General features: G+C 40.0%; 1 protein-coding gene across 1 annotated transcript; it reads right to left on the bottom strand.

Annotated features, from left to right (window-relative positions):
* Nucleotides 1-7,742: 7,742 nt before the first annotated feature.
* glipr1a (GLI pathogenesis-related 1a) lies at nt 7,743-12,807 on the bottom strand (the record flags this gene model as incomplete). The annotated part of the gene is made up of 6 exons (XM_080754210.1): nt 7,743-7,900; nt 8,492-8,518; nt 9,900-9,982; nt 10,856-10,968; nt 11,127-11,375; nt 12,628-12,807. The coding sequence occupies 6 exons, from the start codon at nt 12,805-12,807 to the stop codon at nt 7,743-7,745; spliced, it is 810 nt and encodes a 269-aa protein (XP_080610336.1).
* Between the last annotated feature and the right edge of the window lie 3,604 nt (nt 12,808-16,411).

Genomic DNA, 16,411 nt, shown 5'->3' with positions numbered 1-16,411 from the left:
CCACCAACTGGGGAGGAGTCACGTCGTGACGTCGTGCGGCCGCATCGTGGCCTGCTCGGCTCCACGTGTTCCCTAACAAACACGATGAGATGGTACATTCCTCCGTCCCATGGCCCGGAGGCGCGTTCCGACCAATCGCTTTCGCAGCGCGGCCGTCCCTTCGGGCTATGGGATCTGGATGGAATCTGGAGCGCTCGAGATGCTTCGTTGTGCGCCGAAAATAGCCGATCATTGCCATATCTCATTGCACACCGGTGGAGCTTTATTATGAAATAATTATAATTAATTCATTTCATTGTTTTGTTATAGTATATTTTCTAAGGCAGTGGTTCTCGAACATTTTCATATCAACGACCCCATAATTGATAAGGCTGCGGACCCCATCTGATGTATTTTTGGTGAGCGCCAGGGACCCCCATAGGGAGAAATCTGTAAAAACCTGATTAAAGGGTGTACCAAACTTTTCTCAATTGATTCTTATGTATTTTGACCTGTAGAATCCATTTCTGCAATATACATTTTTGTATTGCGCATAATTAATGAGACAATTAGCATATTGATATTTGTACAGCCTCATTGGCAAACCAGTTTTATTATTTATACAATCATTTCCCCAGACTTGAAGACCGTCACAAAACAGGTGCTTCTAGACTAGACTCTGGCCTAGAGCAAAAGCTAGGTTCCAAATGGCAAAAGTTATCCTTTTAGTTGACCTTGTACCAGTGAGCTGTACTGTCCTGTACCATTTCCTAATTCCTATGCAAACTTCTAATAAAGTCTTCAATCAATCAAACTAACAGGAGACAGTAGATGCTGCATGAATATCAGGAATGAAGCACTAGATGGCAGAGTTTCCCAATGAACAATTACCCTGGGACCTACACTACAGAACTGTTTTGTGTTGTAAAATCCTTTAAAAATCAGGTTGTGGGTCGGACTATATAGGCCTACTATCAGCCAACGTGTGTTTGTTTTTGTCTTCTGTTGTTACTATCCTCTTCATGTTCTTATAAAACTTCATAATGAACACAATAATTCGTCATTGTTACTGATTTATTAAACAAACAAACAGTGTTGTTTCCTCCTGTAGTCAGCTGTCGCGGTGGCGCGCGCCGGATATAGCAAATCTACAAGCTCACAATGCATTGCATCGGGAGGCCTTTTGAGCTTGTAGATCGTCTATTTTCAGCGCGCGACGCCGTCTTACGACGAAGCATCGGGCTTAACGTAAATTAGTCAATGTCAGTTTTCTGCTACCATCATCATAGTAGTTAACTTTGGTGATTGGCGAGCTTTTGCTAACTATATAGACCTAATAACAAAACATTGTTGTTAGTAGTCTAAACAGAGTGAGTGTAGGTCTACCACAGTGCCGATAAAAAAGCAGGTCAATAATATTATAGCCTATCTGTTTCAGTTTGTGAGTTTAGCTTGCCAGCTGACAAGCAATTTAAGTGAATACAGCTGATTAGCACTGACTGGACCTGGTTAAACTTAACAAGGGAATACTGGGCAACTAGTTTATAGTTGTGTTATTGTTTACTAAAGTTAAACTTAGGTAGGCTATTATAAGTAATGACATATCCTACATTTCTCATTTGCAGTAACTTTGGAACACAATGGAAGGCTCAACAGTGTCAGGAAAGCTGATTCTACCACCAGCAAACAACACAGGACTGAATAACAGCAAAGGTCCTCGACAGAAAATAACTCTGGAGGTGAGATTGAGAACAAATGAGTCTGGGTCCTGGGATAAAAAAAGGAAGAAATAGGAGCTTGTTCATTTATGCTACTTTACCGTGATTCAGGTGTTCTCAAAGTGGGCTTGGGGACCCCAGGCTCCTTGGGGGGGGGGGGTTCCAGGGGGTCCCCAGCAAAATGAGTAAAAGTTTAAAGGTGCAGAATAGTTATGCTTTTAGTTTTTGTTCAAATAAGTGTTACATTTTTAAATAGCCCTATGTTTTGATAGTAGGCCTAACCATTGTTCAGTAACATGGTTCTCCTCATCTCTCAAGCACTTTAGTAAACTGAAAATAAATGTTCAGGTCAGGATACTAAATATATCCAATCTGGACAGAGAAGTCATATAGGACACAGGATAACCATGTGCAATTGGAAGTGGAAATGTAGCTATTATGTTATTTACACGACATTGTGTGGCCAAAATGCAAATTTAGTCAATGGTTGAATATCTTAGCATGTATTATACTATGTTCATAAATACAGATACAGACATTTTGACAGCACGGTGGCTGTTAGCTGATATTTAGAATGTGTGGGGTGTCCGACAATATACATAAACTTAATGAAACTTAATGCGATTTAGTTGCACTGTGCAGTCTATTTAAAATCAAACCCCTAAAGGCTATATCAGAACAAAACGTTGTCATTGTTTAATGATATTTTCAGTAATCCCAGTCTCCACATAAATCAAAGAACAAAACACAGGTATGATAATAAGAGTGGACACATTGAGCTTTAACAGCAGTCTTACCATTTCCTCAGGTATTCAACTTTGTCAGAAACACTCACAGGGCTGGCTGCAGATGGGGGGAAACTAGATTTTTTTGTTTTGATTGTTAATTGGCCTTGTGGGCACAGTCAACAGCTAGAGCAGATTGTCTCAGAATCATTTATCAGGTTGATCACTAATACAACTAATCTTCTGCTCATTATTAGATGGACAGTACAGTAATGTACAGTAATGAGCCTCCACAGCAAGACAGCTCTCCACCAGAAAAGAAACGGGCTGTGGATCCAACAACTTTATTTGAGACCACAGTTGCAGGTAACTATGCCTAAAGTGCAGTTATTAGTCTCTTACAAGATGTTATGGTCTGGTTAAGAATGGGTATTCCATTATTACTATTACTATTACTATTCTATTACTTAATCCGAATACACAGTATTGTCATGACATGTTTTGGCACTAGACCATTGCACAAATTATGTTGATGAAACAGAACTCCACAGGCCATGTCAGCTCTCTGGTCCAAATGTTTCAAATTGTATTGCTATTTCAGTGATTCAGTCACAAGCTGATTGATATCAATAATATTTCTATCTAGACCAGTGCCTCTAAAGAAGTTGGTTAGAACCCCAATGGGTCACAAGAACATGAAAAAATGGGAGCAATATTATGTAGTACATTATCATGTGTATTGTAATACGTTGCCAGCTCATGGCAAATCCCAAGGCTAGTAGTAGACTTAAATGCAAGTGTTCACTTCTCACTACACTGCTAATGCCATTTGGATGATCAAATAATTTCCAGTCTGTGAAGTTGAAGGCGTCCCCCTAATTGATTTTTCTTTTGGTATCAGGTGCAAATGAGGAGCTCAACATCATGTTTTCAAAATATGGTGATGTCTTAAGGTAAACACACTACATACTGTATACAGTATAAATATATCAGTCTTCATTCACAAAAATGGGCAGCACTCGACAACACTGATCTCAAACTACTGGTTGGGTTGCCATGGAATTTGTTGTGCACATCCATGATACTGACTGTTACTGATTTTGTTATTCGAGTGTCATCAGGCCAAAAAGATATGTTGCGTATATCTATATATTGTAGATATACAAATCAAATTAGTCGATTGCCATGAAATGCTGAGTCTTTTTCGACCAATCACAACACAGGTTTCATGCACAGAGAATGTAAACAGATCTGTAAAACGTAACTTCATTGGATGGTACTTCCGCCAAATTCCAGTGTGAAATTGCATAAATGGGGGTATTACATTAAATATGGGGCAGAATGAATAAACGTGTTGCAAACATACTAGATGCTTTTCACTCCGTTTTTTTCCTGATTTGGTGGACATTACGTAAATAATGTAATTGTGCAACCAGGAGGTTGATTTTTGCAAAACACCTTTAACATATTATTTGTATTATTTCGTCCCCATTTCGTCCCCATTGGCCCCATTTCGTCCCCATTGGCTAAGCTTTGCAGGACACACTTTGATTGGCTAGTGGGATGCTTGATGAAATTAACTCATAAATGTGAATTTATACATTTTCATATTCTATCCTGATTGCCTAAGATTGCCTTCCAGAGTTTGCAGGAGAGACCTGTGCTACGAGGAGAAATGTTTCTAGTTTTATTTAAAAAATACATATTGTTTTACATTCTAATATAGCCATTGAGACACATTTTATATGCATGAAAACCTTGATGAAAAAGTGCTGCATTTCAAACTTGTATTTTAGATTAATGAGGGCTTTTAAGAATTATTGAATTGTCCTATAAAAAATGTTAGTAAGCTGCAGAAATAAATAATTACGTCAGTCATGCCAGGTTATTCCTCTTCGCTCTGTCACCACAACCGACTTAATTTACCACTTTAATATGTTTCATGGCTCATTTGTCAATCTCTATGGACTTCTCTCCTGCAGTGATAGAATTGAAGCAGATGCCTCCCAGATGAGGGAGCTGGAGAGCATTCTGTTGGAGGCCAAAAGCCTGGAATCCTACCTGAAGGAGAAGAAAGATCACCTCAGACGCACTCTGGCTCATATTTCTGACAAGCTTACTGGATAAATAGTTTTCCTCCTTGGAAAAGCAAACATTGCATATGGCCAAGTGTCTTACATTGTGTAACTAACTAATCTACCAAAACAATTGAATGTTTGTCATTGTGTTCTTGCAAATACTCCCAAAACCTTTGAAAGTTATTTAGTAAAATCCCTCAGTCTTTATTTCTTCAGAAAAAGGTAATGTTTTCTGTCATTATTACCAATTAAAGTTATTTCCATAAAACAAAATCTATATTCAATACTTACTCAAACCACTTATGAGAATTGGGTGTCTTAGCTAGGCCCAACGATCCAAGGTATCAACATTTCGTTTCATTTATGAAATATAGCCTACTGAATAAACACTGTTATATGGATTGATGCAATCCAAATAACTAGAATGTGCATATTAACTCAGATACAATAATTACAATCTGTTTATTTTTTACTATGAATAAAATAAAACATAACACAATCTGATGAGAAAAAATCTAATCCAGTTCCGCTATGGCATTTCTTTTTTTTTTTTACCCAAAAATGTACGTCATACTGTCATTACAATACATACTTACAGTAATTTCATTCCAGTTGAAATACCTATATTTACACAATTATTTAATGCAAATAATCTTCCGGGCTGCTTCTGAAAGCATCCAGGTATGGGTGCACCTAGACCTCGAGCATGTAAAAAGATGAGATGTTTCTTGTCATGTAGAATGTGAACATAATAATATAAATGTAGGTCTTTCCCACTCACAGTGCAATCGTTTAGCTGTGGAAGACTTGATTTTATTATCCAAAGTTTCTGTTCCTTTTTGGAACTCTAAAGAACCAGTCACCTTTTTGAAGCTACAAAGTTGTGTTAACTCTGGACAAATAAACTTCCAGGTGGCATAAAGATACACATTTGGCTTGAATGCTTGTTTTAAATTGTTAACATCCTATCCTCTGCCTGTCATCCAGGGTACGGTTGTGCTGGCACCAGCTATGTGGCATATGCAGGGACGAACGGCTGGTCCAGGCCGGCCATTAAGAAAAAATATAAAATAAAATGTTGGCCTTTGTTCCATTTTGGGGGCTGGGCGGCCAACAAAGTAAATCGTCACTGTCGGGCAGAAACCTCGTATCTCCAAGTTTCAAATTTGTAATTTTTTTTCGCAAAGCAAATCCCTGCTTCATCATACAAAGCTGTCGCACAAAGGTAGTGAAAACAGCAGATCTACAAGCACACAACGCGAGGCATTGTGTGCTTGTAGATCGGCTGTTTTCACTAGTTTAAATCATTTTTAAAATGATAAATACAAAACAAACGGTTTTGGAGATCTCTCTCTATAGCGCGCAATGAGGGCCTCTCCAACTCTTTTTCCCGGGCTGAATCAGGGGCCCAGCACGTCCCTGGGCATATGGCCTGATTGCGAGAGAGGTTGAAAGAGTGGACAGTGGCTACAGATCAGTCATGAGTGTTCAGTCGTCCCTTATCAACGCCTATGGAACAGATGCACAGAAGGAGAAGTACCTGCCAAGACTAGGTAAGACTAGGGAAATTAATGATGGACTATAAGTTTATTAGGCTATCGTTTTGTATAATTCAGAGTCCCTATAATCCCTTACCATGTTTCCTGTTTTTCCTTTCCTCGTGTGTGTGTGTGTGTGTGTGTGTGTGTGTGTGTGTGTGTGTGTGTTCGAGGAGGCACTGTCAAGCCCCGACCTTTTTTTCCAGAACCTCTTCTTGAACATATCACCCAATAACAATACACATACAATGTGCTTAACTTATAAAAAAGGCCTAATGTCGAACTCTTCGTTGAGTCCCATTGGTGCCATTGTTACTGATAGATATATTAGGTACCTAAGCCAGAGATTTGATGACCAGCTGTGGTTCCCTATGGAGACAAAAACAAAGAGCCTGCTTTCTCCCTATATGGAGACACAAATAGACTCCTAAAATTATTGGCTTAGGAATGTGACAAAAACAAAGAAATATCCATTAATTCACGTCTCCGTGGCGTGATTAATCGATAGAAACAAGATCATTTTGGGGGTGAGCTTATCCCCAATAAAAATATGACGTTTTCCTTTTACACTTGAGGCGAGAGTGTCTCGTGACAAAACAAATCATGTTTTAACGATGAATAAATTCAATTCACAGGGTCTTTATTTAAAATTTTATTATAGACACTGTTTTATTGACATCCAGCACTTTCATTCATTCACAGCAGTGTTGATTTCGTCGACTAAAACTATGACGAAAAATGTTTGTCGACGAATATATTGACAATTTCGTCAACAAAATAAAAACTAGACTAAAACGTTAGGGAGGGACTGGTGTTGAAGAGAGTCGTTTTATGTTTGGTTGCTCTCATGTACAAGCTCACGTACAAGCTTACAAGGAACGTACAAGCTTATTCTAAACCATTTTCAATGGAATAAATCGTCGCAACATGTAGAATGGCTCGTTGGAAAGCGATGGACGAGCCAGGACCACCCACGTCTCTACTAGCAGCTCAGGGTAAGTAAAATAGCAAAAAAAAATATTGTATTGGATTGACCGTGGAGAGCGAAGGTCCGTTTCTCAATGGATTTGTCATCTAGAAGGGTTATTAAACAAATTTGGCCGGGGTGTATTTTTTAAAATGGCTGGGAAAATGTTTGACAGCTAGGGTAATTTTCAGTCTCATTCACTTGCTATACACTACACTATAAAGGAAAAAATTACTCCCAAAAAATCTTTATGCGGGATGTAAGGGGTTTTTAATTATTCTGAATCCATTGCAAGCATTTGTTTTGCATAAAAAACATTCCTTGGGCTAAAAACAGACCCCAAAAGACCGTGAAAATTGATGACTCATCACTAAACCATCGTTTTGTGGGGCCATTTCTTGCCCAAGGAATATTTCTCGTGCAAAACAAATGCTTGCAATGGATTCAGAATAATAAAAAAAAAAACTAGTTTGACCCCTCACATCCCACTTTAAACAGATTTTTTGGGAGTAATTTTTTCCTTTATAGTAAGTGAATGAGACTGAAAATTACCCTAGCTGTCAAACATTTTCCCCGCCATTTAAAAAAATACACCCCGCCCGGCCACATTTGTTTAATAACCCTCCTAGATGACAAATCCATTGAGAAACGGACCTTCGCTCTCGTGGTCACGGAACTGCCATTTTTGACTCAACTATAATGGCGTTCCCAAACTCAATGAAATGTTAAAACGTCAGCTACTCGTAGCAGAAGATGTTGGGGTAAAAGTGCTTGACGGTGAAGGCAGCAGTGAAGGTGCAGAGTAGAGCCAGTGGTCTGATGATCAGGACAGCCAGACAGGAGGTGCCACAAGAAGCCAGGGCGGGGTCCCAGTCTGGGCTCCAGCTCCAGTAGCCTAGAGCATGGAAAATGCCATTAAATGGGGGTCTGTAGCCTAATGCATGTCAATCTGGGGGTCCATCATGGTTAAGAATCACTGCCATAGCTGTAAAAATCTCATGGGGGGTCCCCGGTGTATCTTTTGAAAAGGGGGTCCACAAGCTAATAAGTGTCAATTTGGGGGTAGAGATAATAAAAAAATCGAACCTCTGTTCGAAGTGGAGCTGTGTGTGTGTGTGTGTGTGTGTGTGTGTGTGTGTGTGTGTGTGTGTGTGTGTGCGCGCGCAACAGCGCCCCTCCCTTAACATGTGTGGTCAGAAAAGGTTACTGCAGGCTACAGAAACGCAGACAGACATACCCACACACACGGCCACGTATAGGGAGCTCCACACAGCTCCAAAAAGAGATACCATTTTTTTTAGGTTATATATATTTTTTTTTTATGTATTGGGAAAACTAGGGTCTTTTTGGATATATTGCAATAATGTGTGGTTGTCACAAAAACCCCAAGGCACACCTTGATGGCTCACAGTTTGGGAACCACTGCCCTACCTGATCAATACATTACCAGAAGATAATGAGCCACAATGACATATATTCTACTTACTTCGCTGTACATCTCTTGCTTGGTCGTCTGCAATGAGAAGACAAAAATCACACCAGTGTGAACTGAGCGGTTCTGTCCATTCATTACAAGGCTGTGTTTTGTGTGTGTGCGCAGGCCTGACACTGGTGGTCACCCAGCGGTATTGCAGCTCAGGCTACAGCCTACATAGTAACTTAGACAGTAACACACAGACACACTCAAGTGTAGGAGCGTTGCTCCGCTCAAAACGATGGACTGATAACAAGTCTTAACTCTCAAATACCTGGAACGCGCCCGAGTCGCGTTAGATTTTAACCACTTTAACCATTATTTTATGCTTTAAAGGAGTAGTTCACCCCCAAAATGACTTTTTTTCTATTGATTACTCAGGCCATGGAGAGTAGAGTTCAATAATATTTTTTGGTTTTTGTCACATTCCTAAGATAAAAATGTGATAACAATACATTTACCCCCATTGATTCCGGATGGTGACCCGTTTCGAAACGGGTCACCATCCGGAATCAATGTGGGTAAATTTACTCGAATCAAAATGTTGTCTTAGGAATGTGACAAAAACCAAAAAATATTATTGAACTCTACTCTCCATGGCCTGAGTAATCAATAGAAAAAAAGTCATTTTGGGGGTGAACTACTCCTTTAACTATTGAAAAATAGCAGATATACAAGCTCACAGCGCGGCACCGAGTGCCGTGCTGCGAGCTTGTAGATCTGCTATTTTTGAAAAATCGTGAAAATGTGTGCAAGTCTTTGAATATCTTTGACCCGATCTATGACCCGACTTCTAAATCCTTCTTCTAAATCATGTTGTTCTCAAACTTTTTCATGTCAAGGACCCCCAAAATTACAGGTATTTGGCCGCGGACCCCATCTCAAAATATGTAGTTCCAGAGACCACCCAGAAGCAAAATTTGAGTTACAAACGTTCGCTTTGAAAATACATAATATATTCAAAGATTTGCACACATTTTCACGACTTTTTCAAAAATAGCAGATCTACAAGCTCGCAGCGCGGCACTCGGTGCCGCGCTGTGAGCTTGTATATCTGCTATTTTTCAATAGCTAAAGCATTCAATAATTCTAGGCCTGCTTGAGGAGGGCTAACGGAGGAGCTTATTTACTAATATGTCAGGCTATCTGGAGAAGGCCTTTCACAATTATGAAATAATCGTCTGATTGCGAATTACTTGAGATAATCGCAATAATTTGTCATAATAGTTTCCATGTGGAAAAACTTTCTCACATTTTCAAAGATATAAAATAAAAACAATCACTTTTTATTATTGTCCAATGTTCTAACACCAAAAACACATTTAAATCGTTAATTGCAATTATTTGTGTGACAATTGATCGTCAACTTTTATATCTGTAATCGTGACTGCCCTGCTGTGGAGTTATGAAGACTACTTACAACAGAGGTTCTCTTTGCATTCACCCTCACATCCAATGCATGCGCCTCCTCTTTTATATGGTTGTTCTCCCGCGTAGTTGCCCCTGTAGAAGCATAAATTAGCTTACTTTTTCAAATAAAATCCAGAATGAATGCTATGCTTATGGGTATTTATTTGAAAGGAACAAAATCATAAAGTCTGCGTGCGTGCGTGTGTGTGTGTGTGTGTGTGTGTGTGTGTGTGTGTGTGTGCGTGTGTGTGTGTGTTTGTATGTGTGTGTGTGTGTGTGTGTGTGTGTGTGTAGTTTCCTGTATAAAGAAGTTTGTGACGTTTCAAGAGACCTCTCTAGAATGTGGAAATAACACTTACAGTTATGTGGTTCCTGCTCAATTTGTGTCAGGACAGACAAGATGTCTATTTTCATTGATTCAATGTGAGACGAGATTCGACAAACAACCCCTCAGTTTATCATGAACCCTAATCTTTCAACACAGATTCTTTTTTTGTTTTGTTTTTGTCTTTTTTTAACCAAATGAGGAACCCCCTAGCATGTCGTAATAGGACATTCTGTGAAAATAGCTAATCTACAAGCTCACAACATGTCACGTTGAATAGAAGGAGAAAACAGTAGGCCATATATAGACCACTGCGCACCCTGGTCAACCAAGTATATTGGGTTTAAGTAGTTAATAGGACGTTGATTGTTGTTGAGATGCATATACTGTTACTATACTGTGACTGGAAATACAGTAGATGTTCTTACATTTTCAAAGATACAGTAGATAGAGATATCGCCCCTAGGACATTTTTAGTTTTTCTTCAATATGCTACAATATAACAGTGTAGCCTACTCAAAATGATAATTCATTAGTAGTACCATATTGAATTATCATTTGTAAGTCAGCTTCCTTATTATATTGTGGTAGGCTATACTTGGTGAAATTCCACCACATTTTGTAAGCATATTTCAACTCACGCTGTGGCATAGTTGCAGACAAAAACGGCACCGTCTTTATAATCTGTATATTTGACACCGTTTGGGCAGAGCTGGACTGCACAGCCAACCTTGTAGCTGCTTGCCCATACAACCTAGGGACAGAAGAAATACCTTGTTGAACAAAGAAGACCAAGTGTGTTGTGATCATCAGGTTCACTAATTTAATATCCCTCTTTAAAGACTCATAGATTTTAACACTGAACTACAAACAATATATAGCCTATAGTCGTTTTAGCAAGTGGAGATATACCTGTGTATAGTGGCCGCAGGGAGCTTTAGCACATGCCATTGTTTTGTAAGTATAATATTCCTTTTCATTGACAAATAGGTCTATTGCACTCTTGGTTCCAAAGATGGAGAGGGGGCCTGTCCATATGTTCTCTCCCACAGAGGAGAAGACGGGGTGCACTCGACGGACTTCTGACAGGTGGATGTTGTGTCTGAATTCACAGTTCCTCGCCCAGGCCCTTGCGGTGATGGCCAGGCCTTCATCCCATGTCTTGAGGAACATACAAATCAAACAGCTGCAGATCAACATATCACATGTCTATTGAATCCTATCTATTGAATGTCCCTATTCTCGGCATGTTATAATAGGTGAACATTCTGCAAAAAAGATTAGCTATTAGCGGCAAAGACAAATCGGTGAAGGGGCAAAAAGGAGAGGACCAAGTATAGTGGGACCCCGCCTGGGTAACAAAGTATACTACCCACAATAAGTAAGGAAACTTAATTTTGGTCTATTATATCTCCTCTTGTGTTTTATACCAGGGAAGAGAGCATTGCCTGGAATGTTGAATCTCCATATATGGAGATAACCTACGCATCACACAAAGTCTGACCTCACCAGCCCATACTTGGGCATGGACGACTTATATCTCCATATACGGAGATGGCCATATATGGAGATACGATGACATCACAGAGTCCACAGCTGATGATGTGGCGTGATGTCATACAATAAACAAACAAGCCCTATATACTGATGCGATACGATGACATCACAGAGTCCACAGCTGATGATGTGGCGTGATGTCATACAATAAACAAACAAGCCCTATATACTGATGCGGAGATATGAGCAGGGCAAAGGTGTGACGTGTGACCGACCGACCGACCGACGGACGGACGGCCGGTGGAGGTTTTCATAGTAAGCTGCTCCCTGACGGTCGCAATAATTTTTATCGTTGATTAGTCATCATTACAAAAAGGTACAGCTGGTAAGCATCAGGCATTTGTGGAATGAGCAACACAGCCAAAACATGTGGGTAGTGTCTCCAATACTGTTCTGTTGGTCACCTTTGTTGCTTCGGTGTCAGTGAAGTGGAGCCCAAAACGAGAGTGAATGCCTGTAGAACAGCATCGCAGGCCATTTTGGTACATTTTGGGGGGGCGCTAACCATGCACACATTTAGCTGTGCTGCTCATTCCAAGAAAGCCCAATGCTTACAAGCTGTACCTTGTTGTAAAGGTGACTAATCATAATGATAAAAGATAAGATAAGCTATAAGATACAATTATATAAAACACAATACAAATTGGTATTATTAAAGGATATAATGGACGGAAGTTAAGTGTCCTTACTTTTTGTGGTTAGTTATAGGGTTTAACTTGTTATTCATGCTGGCTAAGCAGTAACAATGAGACTTTAACATGACCAACAATTACTTCATAATATTACTCCATCATCTGCATTTGCCTGTCAAAATGTCTGCTGTCAAAAACAACCATTGTTTTGATATCATGCTTACCATATGCAGCATGTCACTTGCAGGTGGCTGGACTGATGACCGCGCCTTATTGTGTGCGTCCACACAATCATTAATGAACGTTTCATCAGTGATTGCTGGCAGTGAGGCTGAAGGCTGCCCAGAAACCTCAACAAGAAGGGAGGATAACATCAAAATCCATGCAAACAGCAGCCCATCCATTCTTTACAACGATCACTCAGAATCTTCACCGAGGTGTGATGACTGAAAGATTAATGCATACCGGTATGCTCTCGACTCTGTCACAGGCACTTCCTTTTTTTCACTTATTTTACAACAACAGGAAGTTACAATACACCCTCAAAGGGAAGAGCATATGATGACACTTCTGTGGCTAAATCTTTGTGATACCTTCCTGATAGGTCTACAAAATAATCTATATATATTCAATCGTGACAATTTAGTTATGACAATCCTATGCTATTTTCTGTGTTCTGGACCTAAAAGTAATGTCAAGGTCTGGTGACTGGATCCTGAAAGGTAGTTCTTATTTAGTCACAACTTAAGCTCTTGTTAGGCTACTACTAAATGTACTAATCTGGGCATGTCTGGTTGCCACATATGCCACAGTGTCGCAATATGGCGTATTTTGCATTACCGTCGTCCTTTAATTTATGGATGTGATTGATTGATTGATTGAATATTTTATTTGACAAAAATGTAGAACAGTACAAGTACAGTCAAACAAGAAATGTAGTACAGCACAAGCAGGGGCGTCACAAGGGGTAGGAAAGTGGGACTGAGTTACTGGGGCCCAAGTTGGAGGGGCCCTAGTAACTTTAGCTATTGAAAAATAGCAGATATACAAGCTCACAGCGCGGCACCGAGTGCCGCGCTGCGAGCTTGTAGGTCTGCTATTTTTGAAAAGTCGTGAAAATGTGTGCAAATCTTTGAATATGTATTTTTTAAGCGAACATTTTGTAACTCAAATTTTGCTTCCGGGGGTGGTCCCTGGAACTAAATATTTTGAGATGGGGGGTCCGTGGCCAAATTCATATCATTTTGGGGGTCCTTCACATGAAAGTTTGAGCATCACTGACATAGAAACATACAGTAGGTTTCTTGCACACATTTTCAAAAAAATTCAAAAATAGCAGATCTACAAGCTCGCAGCGCGGCACTCGGTGCCGCGCTGTGAGCTTGTATATCTGCTATTTTTCAATAGTTAACATTCATGGGGGGCCCGCAGTGAATCCTTGTACCCAGGGCCCAGAATTTGGTGTGACGCCCCTGAGCACAAGCACAGTCAAAAACACCCTGCCTAAAAGGAACACCCCAAAAAAGCCCTTGTGGTCTCGTTTCTGTCTCTACAAGCTACAAGAGTGCTGCGCTATGAGCTTGTATATCTGCTATTTTTGAATAGCCAAAGTATAAAATAATAATGGTTAAAGTAACACAGATGCTTTCCAGGTCTTAAAGGGTTTTAATAAAGGGACTGCAGCATGGCTCAGGTAGAGAAACCGTCTTAGAACATGCAGGGTTCCCAGTTCGATCCCGGGCTCCCCCAGGGTTTGTGTCGAAGAGTCCTTGAGCAAGACTCTGAACCCCTAGTTGCTCCCGGTGAGCAGGTTGGTGCCTTGCATGGTTTCCTCTGCCATCGGTGTATGAATGTGTGTGTGAATGGGTGAATGTAATGCACAATCTATGTAAAGCTCCTTGGATAAAGGTGCTGTATAAATGCACCATTTACATTTTAAAGGACAACTTTCGTTTTTTACAACAAGGGTTCATATTTTAGTTTGTAATTAAAGAATATAAAAAAATGAGTGTTAAAATTATTTCATTTACTTCTTTCTATTGTTTTAGAGATTCTTATTTCAGTGGTTGGGTGCATGCGTACTAGTGGCTAAATATGTCAATTTACACAGAATAAGCCCATTCCCAAGATACGACACAACCTTTCATCATGGTTGGATGTGACTTATGGGGGCTACTGTAAATAGCAATAAAGAAACTGCTGGCTTATTGTGTCTAAAAAGACACATTTAGCCACTTGTACGCATGCCCCACATTTTAGCACGGTAAACGCGATAAAACAATAGATCGAAGTAAATGAAAACATTTTAACACTCAATTTTTCTTGTCTCTAATTACAATCTAAAATATGAACCCTTGTAAAAAACTAAAGTTGTCCTTTAATGGCGTTCACAAAATCCAGCGAAATGTTAGAACGTCAGCTACTCGTAGCAGAAGATGTTGGGGTTGACGGTGAAGGCAGCGGCGAAAGTACAGATTAGAGCCAGTGGTCTGATGATCAGGACAGCCAGACAGGAGGTGCCACATGAAGTCAGGGTAGTGTCCTCGGTATATGGTCGTTGTCCTAGATAGTTGCCCCTGTAGAGGAAGCATAAACTAGATTACTTTTCTTCTTACTATTTTGAAATAACATCCAGAATGAAAGCTATGCCTATGGGTATTTATTTGAAAGGAACAAAATCATAATGTGTGTGTGTGTGTGTGTGTGTGTGTGTGTGTGTGTGTGTGTGTGTGTGTGTGTGTGTGTGTGTGTGTGTGTGTGTGTGTGTGCGCGCATGTGTTTCCTGTATTTTTGTGTGAAGTTTGTGACATTTCAAGAGACTTCTCTCTCTAATGTGGAAATAACACTTACAGCCAAATACGTCAGGACAGACAAGATGTCTGTTTTCATTGATTCAATGTGAGACGAGATTCGACAAACAACCCCTTTATCTCTTGAACCCTAATCTTTCAACACAGATTCTGCAGCAGATTTTTTTTTAAACCAAATGGGGAACCCTAGCATGTCGTAATAGGTGAACATTCTGTGAAAATAGCAAATCTACAAGCTCACAACATGTCACGTTGAGATTAGTAGAAGGAGAAAACAGTAGGCCAAAGATAGACCCTGTGGACCTCGGTCAACCAAGTATATTGGGTTTAAGTAGTTAATTGGACGTTGATTGTTGTTGAGATCATGCATATTAGACCTGTAGATAGCAGAGATATTGCCCCTAGCAAGGAGTTTTTTTAGGGTAGCCTACACAAAATAATAATTCAAGATTAGTACTATATTGAATTATCATGTTTAAGTCAGCTTCCTTATTATATTGTGGTAGGATATACTTGGTGAAATTTCACCACATTTTGTAAGCATATTTCAACTCACGCTGTGGCATAGTTGCAGACAAAAACGGCACCGTCTTTAAAATCTGTATATTTGACACCGTTTGGGCAGTGCTGGACTGCACAGCCAACCTTGTAGCTGCTTGCCCATACAACCTAGGGACAGAAGAAATACCTTGTTGAACAAAGAAGACCAAATATGTTGTAATCATCAGGTTCTCTTCCTCATTAGAGACAAAATAATTAACACTGAACTACAAACAATAACTGGCATAGGCCTACCCTGTAGTCGTTTTAGTACAGTAAGTGGATATATACCTGTGTATAGTGGCCGCAGGGAGGTTTAGCACATGCCATTGTGGTGTAAGTATAATATTCCTTTTCATCGACCCATGAGCCTATGGCACTTTTGGTTCCAAAGGTGGAAGGGGGGTAGCCTGTCCATATGTTCTCTCCCACAGAGGAGAAGACAGGATGCACTCGACTGGACTTGGGGCTGTGTTCGAATTCACAGTTCCTCGCCCAGGCCCTTGCGGTGATGGCCAGGCCTTCATCCCATGTCTTGAGGAACATACAAATCAAACAGCTGCAGATCAACATATCACATGTCTATTGAACCCTAATGTCCCCTATTCTGGGCATGTTATAATGAGTGAACATTTGGCAAAAAGACAAGCTATTTGCG

Source organism: Nannobrachium achirus (genome assembly GCF_963921795.1).
Source record: "Nannobrachium achirus genome assembly, chromosome: 23".
In the NCBI taxonomy this organism is placed as follows: domain Eukaryota; kingdom Metazoa; phylum Chordata; class Actinopteri; order Myctophiformes; family Myctophidae; genus Nannobrachium; species Nannobrachium achirus.
Note: the sequence above shows the minus strand (reverse complement) of the source record. Positions and strands in the feature narration are given on the sequence as shown.